This window comes from Schistocerca cancellata, chromosome 7 (genome assembly GCF_023864275.1).
Source record: "Schistocerca cancellata isolate TAMUIC-IGC-003103 chromosome 7, iqSchCanc2.1, whole genome shotgun sequence".
Lineage (NCBI taxonomy): Eukaryota > Metazoa > Arthropoda > Insecta > Orthoptera > Acrididae > Schistocerca > Schistocerca cancellata.
The window spans coordinates 116750760-116770561 of record NC_064632.1 but is presented as its reverse complement, the minus strand read 5'-3'; the positions used below and the strand labels follow the sequence as shown (position 1 = coordinate 116770561).

Sequence of the window (19802 nt, the reverse complement as noted above, 5' to 3'; positions counted from 1 at the left end):
AGAAACTAACAAAGTACAGGGTTATTACAAATGATTGAAGCGATTTCACAGCTCTACAATAACTTTATTATTTGAGATATTTTCACAATGCTTTGCACACACATACAAAAACTCAAAAAGTTTTTTTTAGGCATTCACAAATGTTCGATATGTGCCCCTTTAGTGATTCGGCAGGCATCAAGCCGATAATCAAGTTCCTCCCACACTCGGCGCAGCATGTCCCCATCAATGAGCTCGCAGTTCTGGCACGTTTCTTGGTAGAGGAGGTTTAAACACTGTATCTTTCACATCACTATGCGTGAAACTTGCCCGCACGCGTTCAACCGTTTCTTCGCTCACTGCAGGCCGACCCGTTGATTTCCCCTTACAGAGGCATCCAGAAGCTTTAAACTGCGCATACCATCGCCGAATGGAGTTAGCAGTCGGTGGATCTTTGTTGAACTTCGTCCTGAAGTGTCGTTGCTATGTTATGACTGACTGATGTGAGTGCATTTCAAGCACGACATACGCTTTCTCGGCTCCTGTCGCCATTTTGTCTCACTGCGCTCTCGAGCGCTCTGGCGGCAGAAACCTGAAGTGCGGCTTCAGTCGAACAAAACTTTATGAGTTTTTCTACTTATCTGTAGTGTGTCGTGACCATATGTCAATGAATGGAGCTACAGTGAATTTATGAAATCGCTTCAATCATTTGTAATATCCCTGTACATGCGTTGCCACAGTTCTCGACCCAAGATCCAAAACGTTACCATTTACGAATCCCATTCATTCAAAACATGCCGTTGCAAGCCTAAGTGCAGAGTGCACAAACGTGGCAGAGACCGTACGATCTACTCATTCGGCTGCTAACGACGCTAGCCACGAGTACCATTTCGTACAAAACGCCAGTAGTTCCTTACGGGCATCTTCCGATGAAGAGGTGTCCAATAAAAATCTAATGAAAAGCGGTTGCGATAGCATAGACCTGGAGGTACAACGATATTTGGAGGAACCGTACTTACAACGCACGGATGATCCTTTACACTACTGGAAAAAAAATGAAAAGTTACCCAGGCCTAGCTGTCGTGGCAAAAAAATATCTTGCAATACCTGCAACTTCTGTTCCCAGTGAAAGAATATTTTCGAAAACAGCACTACTTATTAACAAACAAAGAAGCAGACTCAAAGGCTAATTGGTTAATAAAATCATATTTCCAAACAAAAATCGACGACAGTGTAGCAATGGGATGTAAAAATGTCTTCTGCTGAACAACTTTTGTTTCCTTTCTTTCTTCAGTAAGTAAACGCATGCACGCAGTTTCTGTATATAAAAGTCTATAGCACTTCTCTTTTACGTTTAAGCATGCATGCAAACATGCAGAATGTACAAGGTAATTTATTTTTTAAGAATAAAGCTTCTGTTTTATGCGAATTCTGTGCTTTGTTTTAAACAACAATTCTATGATTTTTGTCTTATGAGACATATACTAATACTTCAGTACACATTAATAACGGTAGTACAGTTGATATCAATCATAGAATTTCAAAGTTTTCCCAGCACGTACGTACGACGAGTACGACCGCTGCGGCTCAGTGCTTCGTGTACTGAAGGTTTGCGCAATTTCTCAGAGAGCGCAGCAGTGTCAACTTCTCGAGCGTACCCGAGAAATTCTCGAGAAATTGCCTTCGCGTCGCGTGTTTCTCGAGCGCGATCATAGCCCATCCCTACTAGGAGGGAGAGGACTTGTCAAATGTACAGGGTGTTTCAAAAATGATCGGTATATTTGAAACGGCAATAAAAACTAAACGAGCAGCGATAGAAATACACCGTTTGTTGCAATATGCTTGGGACAACAGTACATTTTCAGGCAGACAAACTTTCGAAATTACAGTAGTTACAATTTTCAACAACAGATGGCGCTGCGGTCTGGGAAACTCTATAGTACGATATTTTCCACATATCCACCATGCGTAGTAATAATATGGCGTAGTCTCTGAATGAAACTACCCGAAACCTTTGACAACGTGTCTGGCGGAATGGCTTCATATGCAGATGAGATGTACTGCTTCAGCTGTTCAATTGTTTCTGGATTCTGGCGGTACACCTGGTCTTTCACGTGTCCCCACAGAAAGAAGTCACAGGGGTTCATGTCTGGAGAATAGGGAGGCCAATGCACGCCGCCTCCTGTATGTTTCGGATAGCCCAAAGCAATCACACGATCATCGAAATATTCATTCAGGAAATTAAAGACGTCGGCCGTGCGATGTGGCCGGGCACCATCTTGCATAAACCACGAGGTGTTCGCAGTGTCGTCTAAGGCAGTTTGTACCGCCACAAATTCACGAAGAATGTCCAGATAGCGTGATGCAGTAATCGTTTCGGATCTGAAAAATGGGCCAATGATTCCTTTGGAAGAAATGGCGGCCCAGACCAGTACTTTTTGAGTATGGAGGGACGATGGGACTGCAACATGGGGCTTTTCGGTTCCCCATATGCGCCAGTTCTATTTATTGACGAAGCCGTCCAGGTAAAAATAAGCTTCGTCAGTAAACCAAATGCTGCCCACATGCATATCGCCGTCATCAATCCTGTGCACTGTATCGTTAGCGAATGTCTCTCGTGCAGCAATGGTAGCGGCGCTAAGGAGTTGCCGCGTTTGAATTTTGTATGGATAGAGGTGTAAACTCTGGCGCATGAGACGATACGTGGACGTTGGCGTCATTTGGACCGCAGCTGCAACATGGCGAACGGAAACCCGAGGCCGCTGTCGGATCACCTGCTGCACTAGCTGCGCGTTGCCCTCTGTGGTTGCCGTACGCGGTCGCCCTACCTTTCCAGCACGTTCATCCGTCACGTTCCCAGTCCGTTGAAATTTTTCAAACAGATCCTTTATTGTATCGCTTTTCGGTCCTTTGGTTACATTAAACCTCCGTTGAAAACTTCGTCTTGTTGCAACAACACTGTGTTCTAGGCGGTGGAATTCCAACACCAGAAAAATCCTCTGTTCTAAGGAATAAACCATGTTTTCTACAGCACACTTGCAGGTTGTGAACAGCACACGCTTACAGCAGAAAGACGACGTACAGAATGGCGCACCCACAGACTGCGTTGTCTTCTATATCTTTCACATCACTTGCAGCGCCATCTGTTGTTGAAAATTGTAACTACTGTAATTTCGAAAGTTTGTCTGCCTGAAAATGTACTGTTGTCCCAAGCATATTGCAACAAACGGTGTATTTCTATCGCTGCTCGTTTAGTTTTTATTGCCGTTTCAAATATACCGGTCATTTTTGAAACACCCTGTAAATGCTGTGTGGCTAGGGCCTCCCGTCGGGTAGACCGCGCGCCTGGTGCAAGTCTACGGCGACTTGCGTGTCGATGAGGATGAAATGATGATGATAAGGACAACACAACACTCAGTCCCTGAGCGGAGAGAATCTCCGACCCAGCCGGGAATAAAACCCGAACCGTTAGGCATGACATTCCGTTACGCTCACCACTCAGCTACCAGGGGCGTACACTTGTCTGATCAAGTAATAGGAGAAGAAACAGGAGAGTTGTCGAAGAGATAGAGGATCCAGTATGAGAATCAGAATTTAAAAGAGCTCTGGAAGAGTTAAAATCGAATAAGGCAGAGGCGTTAGATACCATTCCAGCGGAATTTTGAAAATCACTAGGGGAAGTAGTAGACAAACGACTATTCAAGTTGGTGTGGAGAATGTACGAGTCTGGCGATATACCGCCTGACTTTCGTAAAATATCATCCATACAGTTCCGAAGATTGCAAGAACCGACAGTTGCGAGATTATGGCAGAATCAGCTTAACAGCTCATGCATCCAAGTTTCCGATAAGAATAACATACAGAAGAATGGAAAAGAGAATTGAAATCGTGTTTGATGACGATCAATTTGGCTTTAGGAAATGTAAAGTCAATTCTGACGTTGCGGTCGATGATGGAAGCAAGACTAAAGAAAAATCGAGACCCGTTCATAGGATTTATAGACCTGGAAAAAGTGTTCAACAATGTCATATGGTGCAAGATGTTCGATACTCTGAGAAAAATAGGGGTAAGCTATGGGGAAAGACGGGTAATACAAAATATGTACAAGAACCAAAAGGGAATAATAAGAATGGAAGGCCAACTACCTAGGATTAAAAAGGCTGTAAGACAGGAAGACTACAGTCTTTTGCTCCTACTGTTCAAACTGTACATCGAAGAAGCAATAACGGAAATAAGAGAAAGATTCAAGAGTGAAATTCAAATTCAAGGTGAAAGGACTTTAATGAAACGATTCGCTAATGATATTGATATTCTCCGTCAAAGCGAAGAAGAATTATTTGATATGCTGGGTGTAATGGACAGTCTAATGAGTACAAAATATGGAGTTAGAGTAAATCGGAGAAAGACGAAAGCAATGAGAAGTAGCAGAGACGAGAACAGATAGAAACTTAACATCAGGATTGGTGATCACGAAGTTAAGGAAATCTGCTACCTAGGCAGCAAAATAACCCGTGACTGAAGGACATAAGAAGAAGACTAGCACTGGCAAAAAGGATATTCCTGGACAAGAGAAGTGTACTAATATGAAACATTGGCGTTAATTTGTGGAAGAAATTTCTGAGAATGTACGTTTGGAGCACAGCATTACATGATAGTGAAATATGGACTGTGGGAAAAGCAGAAGAGAAGAGAATCAAAGCATTTGAGATGTGGAGTTACAAAAGAAAGTTGAAAATTAGGTAGACTAGTAAGGTATGCAATTCTCCGCAGAATCAGCGAGGAAAGAAATATACGGAAAACACTGACAAGGAGAAGGGAAGGATGATAGGACATCTGTTAAGACATCAGGGAATAAGTACCATGGTAAAGGGAAAAAAACTAACAATTTTAGAGTAAGACAGAGACTGGAATGCATCCACCAAATAACTGAGGAAGTGCTTCTCCGAGATGAAAAGATTGACACAGTAAAGGAATCCCTGGCTGACCACATCAATCCAGTCAGAAGACTGGTGACTCAAAATAAATAAATCAATCCGAAACCTATAAAACCCGAATGATTTGGCTTTTGCGTCTCAGTCATAAATGTTTTACAAGCTTAGCGTTTAATTTTTAACACATAAACTCATCTGTAACGTAAGTTTGTAGCTGTATTACACATGGGAGTTCGATTCTTTAAAGAGTCGAGAGTGGCTGTTACTGGTGTGGTATATTCAACTATTCTCCGGATGGTCAATACATCTGTGATCGGCAAGCCACCCAGTGGTGTGTGTGGTAAGTCTTCGAAGAATAGCATATCTTCTCCACGAGTTTACATGGATACCATATAATCCGAAATTCCGCATCCATCAAGACGCGGTAATCCTGGAAAGTAACAAGCTTCTTCCAAGAAAACCATCCATAAAAACATCCATGGAACTGCACACGTCTCAATTCGACTTAACCGATTCACGGGAACGAGGCTGGATGGTGGCTTGCTCTCCGCATTACAAGAACTTTCACTGAAAGAAACCGCCTGCCTTTGACCAGCCGCGCGAAACATGGACAACGATTAACGGAATACAGGCAATCATGTCAGAATCGCGGACTCTTCTTCATAGACGGGATAAGGCTCCGTCTCTAAAATGCGAATGTGGAGCAGCCAAGCAAACCGTTCGCCATATTGTTACAGAATGTCACAGCAAGGCATGTCGTCGAACTTTCGTCCATTTCTTGATGGCAACAAACGACACTATTGATTATATGAAAAATTTTTGTGTCTGTTCTTAAACTACAAGTGTGGATTGGGATTGTTTGGGGAAGGAGACCAGACAGTGCGGTCATCGGTCTCATCGGATTAGGAAAGGACGGGGAAGGAAGTCAGCCGTGCCCTTTCAAAGGAACCATCCTGGCATTGGCCTGAAGTGATTTAGGGAAATCACGGAAAACCTAAATCAGGATGGCCGGACGCGGGATTGAACCGTCGTCCTCCCGAATGCGAGTCCAGTGTGCTAGCCACTGCGGCACCTCGCTCAGTAAACTGTAAGTGTGATTCTTTGTATTTTATTTAGATTTGTGCTTAAAACCACACGGTAAATAAATAAATTTAACACTTCATGCGGGAAAACTGTAACTGGACCGCAACAGTGCGAATTCAGATCTCTCCAGTTTTATCTTCATGGTATCCTGGAGAGAGAGAAACTATCTTATCAGAAGTATCCGGTCACATGGTTGAGGGCGTTAATGGGGAGTGTGTCCATCGTTCGTCTTTCTAATGGCTTGAACCCTGCTGGTGACCCTTTCAGAGGGGTCTTTGGACCTCTGTGGAGGAATGGCAGTCCATTCTTCCTCAAGAGCCCAAACCAGAGAAACTAGTGATGTTGGACACTGGGATCTGGAGAGAAGTCGACGTTAAGTAATTCCAAAGGTTTCCCATCGGGTTCAGTTTGGGACCATAGACAGTACATTCAAGTCCACGAATTATTCACGAGCCGTTGCTTCACAGATGCCGCTTTATGAAAGGGTGCATTGTTGTGCTGATACGGTCTTCGTCTCGTAACTGTTCCTCTACTCCAAGTATCATTCAAAAGCGTTTCTGGAAGCTGTTCACTTTGTTACTTAGCAACACAGATGATGGAGTGCTTCCATATCTCCAAGGGATGTGTACCCCTCTGTTCACATCACATATGGCAACAAATCAATCGGATGAATTTCCGCAACGGGGGCCGCCAGAAACAGCGATCTCAGTTCCGAGCGATTGAACTACAATGTTCTTGCACACACTTCCTCTAGTAGATAGAGTTCGGTATCTACATTAAGTGAACTGTCTTCGGCCGGCCGAAGTGGTCGAGTGGTTCTAGGCGCTACAGTCTGGAACCGCGCGACCGCTACGGTCGCAGGTTCGAATCCTGCCTCGGGCATGGATGTGTGTGATGTCCTTAGGTTAGTTAGGTTTAAATAGTTCTAAGTTCTAGGGGACTGATGACCTCAGCAGTTAAGTCCCATAGTGCTCAGAGCCATTTGCACTGTCTTCCAGATCGTCAACAGACCACCTACTGCGAAACAGCTCTGACTAACAGAGGAAATGTATTCGCAGTTGCGAATACGGTCAGTCTTCAACTGTAGAATGGAATAACGTCGTCGAAAATTTGAACAGACCAGGATTCGAATCTGGATTTCCCGCTTGTCGCGAGCGGCCGCCTTCAACATTTCGGCTACCCGTACACACTTCACGGACAGACCCGAACTTCCATAAGTCGTCTATGAATCATTAACCTGCACTCGTACACTTACTGTAATTCCCGTACAGGGGAGACATTTATATCGAAAGTCGCTAGCCAGGTATCGCCGGATAAATATCATTTTGTAGCCCTATGTTTGTAAGAAATACGGTGCATGCAGGCATGACCGAAGGGACATGTCATTTTACTGCTTAAAAACACAGGCACTGCACTACCGTACATCGTACTAAATTTCCCATTCAATATATGCGAAAACTGTCGCATAATGAATCTCTTGCAACCATGTTACTGACAGTAAAAAACGAAAAAATGCGTAGGAAGAGATGATTTGTTAGATGACGATGAGTTCGGCTTTAGGGAGGGTAAATACACCAGAGAGGCAGCTCTTACGTTGTGCTTGATAGTGGAGGCAAGACCTAAGACAAATAACATCTTCATACGATTTTTCGACCTGTAAAAAGCGTTCAAAAGCGTAAAATGATGGAAGATGTTCGAAATTCTCTGAAAAAAATAGGCATAAGCTAAAAGAAAGAAGGGTAGTTTCCAATACGTACATGTACTAAGAAGGAGCAATAAGGATCGAACAAGAGAGAAGCGCACGGATTAGGGGCGTAAAACTGGCATGCTATCTCTCTCCCCTACTGTTCGTCCTGTACACTGAAGAAACAATGGTAGAAACAAATATTTGCAATTGGAATTAAAAATCAGAGTGAAAATACCAATGTTGAAATTCCCTGATGAGATTGCTATCCTCATTGAAAGTGAAGAAGAATTGCGGGACATCTTGAATGGAATGAACAATTTAATGAACACATAATGAGGAAAAGATATCAGGGAATAAGTTTCAAGAAACTAGATGGAGCCGCAAGAGGGAAAAAAAGACTGAAAATTTGTAGGGGAATATGGAGATTAGAATGTAACCAATCGATGGTGCAGAGTACAAGTGCTACTCCGATATGAAACCACCCAAAAGGTTTGGGACATACTGTTGAAAAATTAGAGAAGAGTAAGAAAGAGAGAGAGAGAGAGAGATATTTCTCTACACAAACCAGCACAGAGCTAGGCAGTACCACTTACATCAAACCAAGCTTACTGCATCGCTCTCAGTAGCTCTCAAATTACGAACAGATTCGACGACATTGTTGATTGGTAACAACGTTGTGTGCTACAGGAAATGATTGTTAATGTCTGATGCGTTTGATAGTTTTTGAAAGCAATTGAATACGCTCTCCTCGATAATGAGAGTTTTTTTGATGTAAAGGTAATTTGGGGAACGCTTCAGGGAAATGTGATGGGAAAGCTCTTTTTTATCAGTTAAAGCCGTAGCTAAACAAAATGTGCGCAGGACGGCAAATTAGCTATTTGTCAAGCGCGAATTCCTGTACGAAAACGTTTTGTCTAGGCGCAGCGTGGTTTCAGAATTGATAAGGGTGATTTCAAAAGCGTTTGATGAAAACCTATTACAGAACAATGTAATATGGATCCACGGTATGTACAGGGCTATTACAAACGATTGAAGCGATTTCATAAATTCACTGTAGCTCCATTCATTGACATATGGTCACGACACACTACAGATACGTAGAAAAACTCATAAAGTTTTGTTCGGCTGAAGCCGCACTTCAGGTTTCTGCCGTCAGAGAGCTCGAGAGCGCAGTGAGACAAAATGGCGACAGGAGCCGAGAAAGCGTATGTCGTGCTTGAAATGCACTCACATCAGTCAGTCATAACAGTGCAACGACACTTCAGGCCGAAGTTCAACAAAGATCCACCAACTGCTAACTCAATTCGGCGATGGTATGCGCAGTTTAAAGCTTCTGGATGCCTCTGTAAGGGTAAATCAACGGGTCGGCCTGCAGTGAGCGAAGAAACGGTTGAACGCGTGCGGGCAAGTTTCACGCGTAGCCCGCGGAAGTCGACGAATAAAGCAAGCAGGGAGCTAAACGTACCACAGCCGACGGTTTGGAAAATCTTACGGAAAAGGCTAAAGCAGAAGCCTTACCGTTTACAATTGCTACAAGCCCAGACACCCGATGACAAAGTCAAACGCTTTGAATTTTCGGCGCGGTTGCGACAGCTTATGGAAGAGGATGAGTTCAGTGCGAAACTTGTTTTCAGTGATGAATCAACATTTTCTCTTAATGGTGAAGTGAACAGACACAATGTGCGAATCTGGGCGGTAGAGAATCCTCACGCATTCGTGCAGCAAATTCGCAATTCACCAAAAGTTAAGGTGTTTTGTGCAATCTCACGGTTTAAAGTTTACGGCCCCTTTTTCTTCTGCGAAAAAAACGTTACAGGACACGTGTATCTGGACATGCTGGAAAATTGGCTCATGCCACAACTGGAGACCGACAGCGCCGACTTCATCTTTCAACAGGATGGTGCTCCACCGCACTTCCATCATGATGTTCGGCATTTCTTAAACAGGAGATTGGAAAACCGATGGATCGGTCGTGGTGGAGATCACGATCAGCAATTCATGTCATGGCCTCCACGCTCTCCCGACTTAAACCCATGCGATTTCTTTCTGTGGGGTAATGTGAAAGATTCAGTGTTTAAACCTCCTCTGCCAAGAAACGTGCCAGAAATGCGAGCTCGCATCAACGATGCTTTCGAACTCATTGATGGGGACATGCTGCGCCGAGTGTGGGAGGAACTTGATTATCGGCTTGATGTCTGCCGAATCACTAAAGGGGCACATATCGAACATTTGTGAATGCCTAAAAAAACTTTTTGAGTTTTTGTATGTGTGTGCAAAGCATTGTGAAAATATCTCAAATAATAAAGTTATTGTAGAGCTGTGAAATCGCTTCAATCATTTGTAATAACCCTGTAGTTAATAGCTCCCTTGCCACATCTGTACGTTTTTCAGAGCCAATGTCCCCTACTTGTACTAGCTCAAAGCAGTCGTCTGTTAGGTGTGAAAACAGACAAAACTCACTCAGCTGAAACGAATATAGTACTCAGAGAACCCCTTCACTATTCAAAATCTAGACGGAGACACGTCGCCTGAATGTATTAGGTCAGTTAGCCAGTGTGAGACAGAGTCTCTTCTTGCTTCGAACAAGAAAAGAAAATTTACAAGTTGAAGATGATAAAACAGATGTATCCCAACTATCGTATAGCCAGTCACTTAAATGTTCTTGGAACCTTTCCAAGAGAAGATTACCTACGAAGCAGGCACGAATGGCACAGCCCGGCATATTACACGTGTACGTTTACAAGTAATCAAACGAGGAACACCTGCTATAAGATGTGTATTTGCTTCCAGTTGCTTGTTTGTGCATATTTTGGCACATTCTTCTTCTGCTGGTGCCTGGCAGGAAAATGTTTGGTAAAAATAAGGGAAAAGTAGAATACAATAAAAAATATGTATTAGAAAACATAAGAATTTCGCGGAAAAATGTAATGAAAATAAACGTTCATCTAACCTAATTCCCTCATATCTCCGTTCATTTTAGTGTTAGTAGCAAGAACAGAGGAACAAAGAAAAACAGAAAGTTCAACACCTGGAGCAGCGTTGATGGCTTACTGTGTTACTAACGGTAGGTTGATCAACTCGCGAATTGTACGGCAACGTCCTGCAAACTCGAGCAGAATTTCATATATGGAAGAAAACTTTTTCTTGCGAAACGCAGTTGGGTAAGTTTGGAGAACCGGGGTTTGCGACGACTGCAAACCGATTGTACTGCCACCAACGTGAATTTCGCATGAGGACTGAGATGACAAGAGAGGAGTTATCAGGCATATACTCAGTTGTGTTTCCCTCGCTCTATTTGCCAGTGGTACACGAAAGGTAATGACTGGCAGTGGTGTGGTGTGTTGTAGCACGTGTAGATTACTTCAGGATGAGGTAGAGTGGGTACTACAACTGTTGCTGACACTTACAACGTCTAGCACCTTGTTTATTGCAGAATGACAGTTTCACATCGCAGTAGAATTTGCTTTATATGAAGTTCTGAATAACAGTTCTATTAGCAGGTAGCTGGCTCTGTGCAAAGATCATACTATGGATGGAAGCGATGATTACAAGTCTCTGATTCGTTCTGGCGTCTGGCAGCTATTCTGGGGCGTCGTGATTTACCAACTTTTACATGAGACCTCGTTCTGCGGACGATACCACGAACGATATAACGTATCCCACACCATGCGCCATATACAGGGTGTTTCAGAAGTTATAGTCAATATTCAGGGATATGACAGGAATGGTCATTCGAAACAAATCTCTTCTACTTCAAGCTCTTTGCTTTCCATATTTTGGGAAGTGGTAGTATGGACCAAACCAAGAAAAAAATGTCCTGTGAACGCGTGCTTTAAAGTGCGAACCTTAAACTTTATGAGCATTTGTTCATTAGAAGAGTTGTGTTTCAAAGTAGCGAAGATGAACAAGTGCTAATAGCTCTTGGTACACGTTTTAGAGCTCATGCTTACTAGACATTGTTTTCTCGTTTTGGTCCATACTAACACTTCCCAAAAAATGGAAAGCAAAGAGCAGTATGAGAGATTTGTTTCACAGCATCGAAGATCAAGAACTGCTCATAGCTCTTAAGGTATACATTTTAGAGACTATGTTTACTTGACTTTTTTGTTTCGAATGGTCATTCCTCTCATATCCCTGAATATTGAGCATCACGTCTGAAACACCCTGTAGTGGCTTGTGGAAAATGTCTGTAGATACAGATGTACCTGTAGAAGGGAGACGGTGAAAATCCGACGGTGACTGTTATTTCTCACATCCTGAAACCTGCTTTATACTATTACCGATGTCCAGTCTCTGTGCAGTTTTCAACTAATACGGTAAAAGAAATCACCCTCAACGATTTCATTTCATTTTTTTGGCTGACGAAAATCGAGTTGATCTTTGGTGCTAGTCTTTTTATTTGACGCCACTTCCGCATCTTGCGCTTCGGTGATGATAAAATGATGCTAAGGACAAAAAATACACCCAGTTATGAGCGGAGAAAGTTCGACTCGGATGGGAATGGAACCCGGGACTCCGTGATCACGGATCAACAACGCTAACCAAAAGACCGCTAGCTGTTGAAACTTAACACTATTTTTGTTAAGATAAGTGATGGCGAAGTACTAAAATAAAATGCGGACTTTCCAAAATTATTAAAACGTTAAAGTGACTAAGAAAAAAATAGTTTGTAATTTGGTCCAGTGCAAATTTTGTAACATTTGTACCTTCATTAATGTCAGCTGCCCTCACGTTCCTCTCTGCAACCCGACGCTGCGCTCGCATATCATAATCAAATGCTGCCTCACTGAAAGTCTCTCACGTTCTTCATGTAAAGGCACGACGTTTCTCTCTCTGTCGTAAGCCTGTAAATGACGCCGTCGTTGCGAGACTTCAAGCTTTAAGGATTGCGTAAGTTCTGTATTCATTACGTTGAATCGTGGTATATGAAACACACCAAAGAATAAAAGCATATTCACAAATATTTTTGTTGTTGTTGTTGTTCTGGTCTTCAGTCCTGAGACTGGTTTGATGCAGCTCTCCACGCTATTCTATCCTGTGCAAGCTTCTTCATCTCCCAGTACCTACTGCAGCCTACATCCCTCTGAATCTGCTTAGTGTATTCATCTCTTGGTGTCCCTCTACGATTTTTACCCTCCACGCTGCCCTCCAATACTAAATAGGTGATCCCTTGATGCCTCAGAACATGTCCTACCAACCGATCCCTTCTTCTAGTCAAGTTGTGCCACAAACTCCTCCCCAATCCTATTCAGTACCTCCCCATTAGTTATGTGATCTACCCATCTATTCTTCAGCGTTCTTCTGTAGCACCACATTTCGAAAGCTTCTATTCTCTTATTGTCCAAACTATTTATCGTCCATGTTTCACTTCCATACATGGCTACACTCTATACAAATACTTTCAGAAATGACTTCCTGACACTTAAATCTATACTCGATGTTAACAAATTTCTCTTCTTCAGAAACGCTTTCCTTGCCATTGCCAGTCTACATTTTATATCCTCTCTACTTCCACCATCATCAGTTATTTTGCTCCCCCAATAGCAAAACACCTATACTACTTTAAGTGTCTCATTTCCTAATCTAATTCGCGCAGCATCACCCGGCGTAATTCGACTACATACCATTATCCTCGTTTTGCTTTTGTTGATGTTCATCTTATATCCTCCTTTCAAGACACTATCCATTCCCTTCAACAACTCTTCCAAGTCCTTTGCTGTCTGTGCCAGAATTATAATGTCACTGGCGAACCTTAAAGTTGTTATTTCTTCTCCATGGATTTCAATAACTACTCCGAATTTTTCTTTTGTTTCCTTTACTGCTTGCTCAATATACAGATTGAACAACATCGGGGAGAGGCTACAACCCTGTCTCACTCCCTTCCCAACCAATGCTTCCCTTTCATGTCCCTCGACTCTTATAACTGCCATCTGGTTTCTGTACAAATTGTAAATAGCCTTACACTCCCTGTATTTTACCCCTGCCACCTTCAGAATTTGAAAGAGAGTATTCCAGTCAACATTGTCAAAAGCTTTCTCTAAGTCTACAAATGCTAGAAACGTAGGTTTGCCTTTTCTTAATCTAGCTTCTAAAATAAGTAGTAGGGTCAGTATTGCCTCACGTGTTCCCATATTTCTACGGAATCCAAACTGATCTTCCCCAAGGTCAGCTTCTACCAGTTTTGCCATTCGGCTGTAAAGAATTCGCGTTAGTATTTTGCAGCCGTGACTTATTAAACTGATAGTTCGGTAATTTTCACATCTGTCAACGACTGCTTTCATTGGGATTGGAATTATTATATTCTTCTTGAAGTCTGAGGGTATTTCGCATGACTCATACATCTTGCTCTTGCTCACCTGACGGTAGAGTTTTGTCAGGACTGGTTCACCCAAGCTTGTCAGTAGTTCTAATGGAATGTTGTTTACTCCCGGGCCCTTATTTCGCCTGTCTCATACATTTTGCTCACCAGATGGTACAGTTTTGTCTGGACTGGCTCTCCCAAGGCTGTCAGTAGTTCTAATGGAATGTTGTCTACTCCCGGGGCCTTGTTTGGACTTAGGTCTTTCAGTACTCTACCAAACTCTTCACGCAGTATCATATCTCCCATTTCATCCTCATCTACATCCTCTTACATTTCTATAACATTGCCCTCAAATACATCTCCCTTGTATAGAGTTTCTATATACTCCTTCCACCTTTCTGCTTTCCCTCCTTGGCTTAGAACTGGGTTTCCATCTGAGCTCCTGATATTCATGCATGTAGTTCTCTCTTCTCCAAAGGTCTCTTTAATTTTCCTTTAGGCAGTATCTATCTTACCCCTAGTGAGATAAGCCTCTACGTCCTTACATTTGTCCTCTAGCCATCCATGCTTAGCCATTTTGCACTTCCTGTCGATCTCATTTTTGAGACGTTTGTATTCCTTCTTGCCTGCTTCATTTACTGCATTTTTATATTTTCTCCTCTCGTCAATTAAGTTCAATATTTCTTCTGTTACCCAAGGATTTCTACTAGCCCTCGTCTTTTTACCTACTTGATCCTCTGTTGCCTTCACTACTTCATCCCTCAAAGCTACCCATTCTTCTTCTACTGTATTTCTTTCCCTCATTCTTGTCAATTGTTCCCTTATGCTCTCCCTGAAACTCTGTAGAACCTCTGGTTTAGTCAGTTTATCCAGGTCCCATCTCCTTAAATTCCCACCTTTTGGCAGTTTCTTCAGTTTTAATCTACACCTCATAACCAATAGATTGTGGTCAGAGTCCACATCTGTCGCTGGAAATGTCTTACTATTTAAAACCTGGTTCCTTAATCTCTGTCTTACCATGATATAATCTATCTGAAACCTGTCAGTATCTCCAGGCTTCTTCCATGTATACAACCTTCTTTTATGATTCTTGAACCAAGTGCTAGCTATGATTAAGTTCTGCTCTGTGCAGAATTCTATCAGACGGCTTCCTCTTTCATTTCTTAGCCCCAATAAATATTCGCCTACTACGTTTCCTTCTCTCCCTTTTCCTACTACTGAATTCCAGTCACCCAATACTATTAAATTTTCGTCTCCCTTCACTATCTGAATAATTTCTTTTAATTCATCATTCATTTCTTCAATTTCTTCATCATCTGCAGAGCTAGTTGGCATATAAACTTGTACTACTGTAGTAGGTGTGGGCTTCGTGTCTATCTTGGCCACAACAATGCGTTCGCTGTGCTGTTTTTCAGTAGCTTACCCACATTCCTATTGTTTTATTCATTATTAAACCGACTCCTGAATTACCCCTATTTGATTTTGTATTTATAACCCTGTATTCACCTGACCAAAAGTCTTGTTCTTCCTGTCACCGAACTTCACTAATTCCCACTATATCCAACTTTAACCTATCCATTTCCCTTTTTAAATTTTGTAACCTACCTGCCCGATTAAGGGATCTGACATTCCACGCGCCGATTCGTAGAACGCCAGTTTTCTTTCTCCTGATAACGACGTCCTCCTGAGTAGTCCCCGCCCGGAGATCCGAATGGGGGACTATTTTACCTCCGGAATATTTTACCCAAGAGGACGCCATCATCATTTATCCATACAGTAAAGCCGCATGCCCTCGGGAAAAATTACGGCAGTAGTTTCCCCTTGCTTTCAGCCGTTCGCAGTACCAGCACAGCAAGGCCGTTTTGGTTAGTGTTACAAGGCCAGATCAGTCACTCATCCAGACTGTTGCCCCGGCAACTACTGAAAACGCTGCTGCCCCTCTTCAGGAACCACACGTTTGTCTGGCCTCTCAACAGATACCTCTCCGTTGTGGTTGCACCTACGGTACGGCTATCTGTATCGCAGAGGTACGCAAGCCTCCCCACCAACGGCAAGGTCTATGGTTCAAGGGGGAGGGGGGGGGGGGGTCACAAATATTATAAAGTTCAAAAGTCAAAGGTTAAATTGCTTTTTCAAAGAGTAATTATTGTTCCATATTTCGCCTTCTATACTTCAGATGGAGAGCTGCATCAAACCAGTCTCTGGACTGAAGACCACAACAACAGCATTCTTCAGATCAATAAATGTCTTGGACTATACATTTTTTAAAGTAGCCTATGTTTTTCATCAGCGTTCAAGCTGTGTCTAGACCAGATATCATCAAAACTTGTTCAGTGGTTTAGTTGTAAAAGCGTAACAGGCAGAGCTACTTTCGCATTTATAATATTATGGATGATGGTTGTAAATTCCTGATGATAAATGGAGCTGTTCTCGTTATAAGATTTTCTCGGCGTAATTGGTTATTGGTGAGCTTCCGGATGTGCAGCCGTGCTGTTGATTCTATTGCTCTGTGAGATATTTCGTCGACTGACCCAGTCTTCTTCTTCCGGTGCTGCAAATTGTGTTATTTTACACCGGCCGGTGTGACCGAGCGGTTCTAGGCGCTACAGTCTGGAACCGCGCGACCGCTGCGGTCACAGGTTCGAATTCTGCCTCGGGCATGGATGTGTGTGATGTCCTTAGGTTAGTTAGGTTTAAGTAGTTCTAAGTTCTAGAGGACTGATGACCTCAGAAATTAAGTCCCGTAGTGCTCAGAGCCATTTGAACCATTTGTTATTTTACGTACTCGCTGCCTGGACTCCAACTAGTTTAGGAGGACCTGAAGAAGACGGCTGGAAGTCGAAATATTGTGCAAAAAAATTGAATCAACAAATCAACTGACAATGTTTTATGTATTACTACAACTTTGTTTTCATTAGTTTACGTATCAGTACGCATGTATGTACTCTGAGTAATGTTATTTCCTTTGCAATACAGATAAACTGAAGATGGGTCAATACAGACCTAAACCGGTTGATAAATAATAAACATACACTGAAATTCCTCAAAACAGAGATTACTGTTTATCAAAGAGCTTTATTTCTGTCATTAAGCTGTGTGATTTTCGCTCTGGGTTCAGAACCCACCGAATAACCTGCGATCTTCGATCGCTATTCTATTTATCTTGCACAAAATATACCTGGAAAAAATATCAGCTGTTGCTGTATTCGTCCCGCAGAAATTGTAGAGATATTTTCTGAAAACTGACAAACGATAAAATCGTAATTTACGATTTATTTTGCAACTGTTACTGTCGTCGTCTTTCGTGTTATTTCAACTCGTCAGCACTGTTTCCGTATTACCAAAATAAGGCAATATTTGAGAAAAAATACGACCACGTAAAGCTTCGACCAATATGGAACTTTAACGCAGCATACTGAGCCTCACAGTTTCACACTCACTCTTTGCTATACCATCTTGTCAAAGTTTACAGTACCTCCTATTCTCAACCTTAAAACTAACGCGAACAGCACAGCAGATATACCGATACTCATCAAAGCAAGGCCCTTCCTGTACCACTCCGCCATACAACCGTCTCTGTAAACGCTTCCCTGAAGGAAAAACGATTTTGGAACTTTCGCCGAGTCACCGAACGGTCTCACGTATCGTGCTTCAAAAGGCAGCTAATGACCCAGCTCCTAAAATGATGTTTTCTCATGGTTCCGAATGCATCATTAAACTACTGCAAACTAGAATGAGGTTTTCACTCTGCAGCGGAGTGTGCGCTGATATGAAACTTCCTGGCAGATTAAAACTGTGTGCCGGACCGAGACTCGAACCCGGGACCATTGCCTTTCGCGGGCAAGTGTTCTACCAACTGAGCTACCCAAGCACGACTGAAGCGCCGTCCTCACAGCTTTACTTCCGCCAGGACCTCGCCTCCTACCTTCCAAACTTTACAGAAGCTCTCCTGCGAACCTTGCAGAACTAGCACTCCTGAAAGAAAGGATATTGCGGAGACATGGCTTAGCCACAGCCTGGGGGATGTTTCGAGAATGAGGTTTCTGGAAACATCCCCCAGGCTGTGGCTAAGCCATGTCTCCGCAATATCCTTTCTTTCAGGAGTGCTAGTTCTGCAAGGTTCACAGAAAGTTTGGAAGGTAGGAGGCGAGGTCCTGGCAGAAGTAAAGCTGTGAGGACGGGGCGTGAGTCGTGCTTGGGTAGCTCAGTTGGTAGAGCACTTGCTGGCGAAAGGCAAAGGTCCCTAGTTCGAGTCTCGGTCCGGCACACAGTTTTAATCTGCCAGGAAGTTTCAACTGCAAACTATATCTTCAACTACTTAAAAACTCTGCAAACCACAGAGGTCTCCCTCTACAATTTCTCCTCCCCACACTTCTTTCAATTACCAGACTGACGATTCCTTTGATGCCTCCGGTGCTATCCTGTCAAAAGATCTCTTCTTTTCGTCAAGATATGCAAATTTTCTTTTACCTTTTCGAGTCACAATCTGCTCCTCAGTTATTCAATCTACCAATCTAATTTTCATTATTCTTCTGTACCACAGCATTTCAAAAGCTTCTGCTCTCTTCTTCTCTTTTTTTTATCGTTCACGTTTCATTTTCATACAAAACCACACACCCGACAAATAACTAGGAAAAAACATAACACTCAAATTTACATTCGATAGCAAATTTCTCTTTTTCAGAAAAACCCTTCTAGTTTTCCAGGCTATATGTTACACTCTCTCTATTTTGGCACCTCGGAACTGCCTTATTCTTTCGAGTACATTCCATTACCCTTCTTTTACTTTCGTTGATGTTCATCTTATAACCTCTTTTCAAGACAATATCCATTCCTTTCAACTGCTCTTCCAAGACGTTAGCCGTCTGACAGGATTACAATGTCATCCGGAAAACCTCAAAGTTTTAATTTCTTCTTTCTGAACTTCTATTTCCTTTCCCAATTTCTTTATTTTACTCTACTCTATTGCTTGTCCTGTTTATTTATTTATTTATTTACTTACCCTGATCTGTCTTGGGCTATCAGGCCCTTTCATACGTCGGACAAAGGTTTCACACATACAGCACCTTTTCGTACGTCTTAGTTACCTAAGGAATAACAATTTTAATGTGAGAAATAATATTAAAATGATTTGAGTGTCTATAGTTTAATGTTAGTAAATAATACTGATTTGAGATAATAAAGTTCGCACCAGTAGTACATCCACTACTGCTGCTACCACTAATAATGGTAATAGAGCTAATAATAATAATAATAATGACAAAAATAACAATATTTATAGTGGCAGATGTAAGAAGAATTTAAGAGTATATGAAACACATATTTTCTGATATAGCGATTTCTCGGGAAAAGAAGTTTAAGGAGACTGCACCAGCTAAGAATACTTGGAAATGAGGAAGATCTGCTTGGAAAGAAAGATGTACGAGGGTAATAAGTGCGTACAGGGACGATGTTGGTCATTATTATTGCTTTAGTAGATATGTCATTAATTGTTTTCTGAAGCTGAAGATGTTATTCAGTTCTCTAATGTAATGCGGGAAGTTACTACAGAGTCGGATTTCTGCTACTGAAATGGATTACGAGAAATTTGCTGAACGATAGTGTAGGACAGCGGCCGGCCGCGGTGGCCGTGCGGTTCTGGCGCTGCAGTCCGGAACCGCGGGACTGCTACGGTCGTAGGTTCGAATCCTCCCTCGGGCATGGATGTGTGTGATGTCCTTAGGTTAGTTAGGTTTAAGTAGTTCTAAGTTCTAGGGGACTTATGACCTAAGATGTTGAGTCCCATAGTGCTCAGAGCCATTTTTTTGTAGGACAGAAAGGA

At 42.5% G+C, this 19802-nt stretch overlaps 1 protein-coding gene across 1 annotated transcript in view; it reads right to left on the bottom strand.

Moving 5' to 3' along the window:
* LOC126092662 (nuclear receptor subfamily 2 group F member 6-like) overlaps positions 1–19802 on the bottom strand; it is a 217890-nt gene that overhangs the window by 140891 nt on the left and 57197 nt on the right. The window contains exon 4 of the mRNA XM_049908384.1: positions 14711–14877. Coding sequence (XP_049764341.1) covers positions 14711–14877 — 167 coding nt within the window. The remainder of the gene's footprint in view (positions 1–14710; positions 14878–19802) is intronic.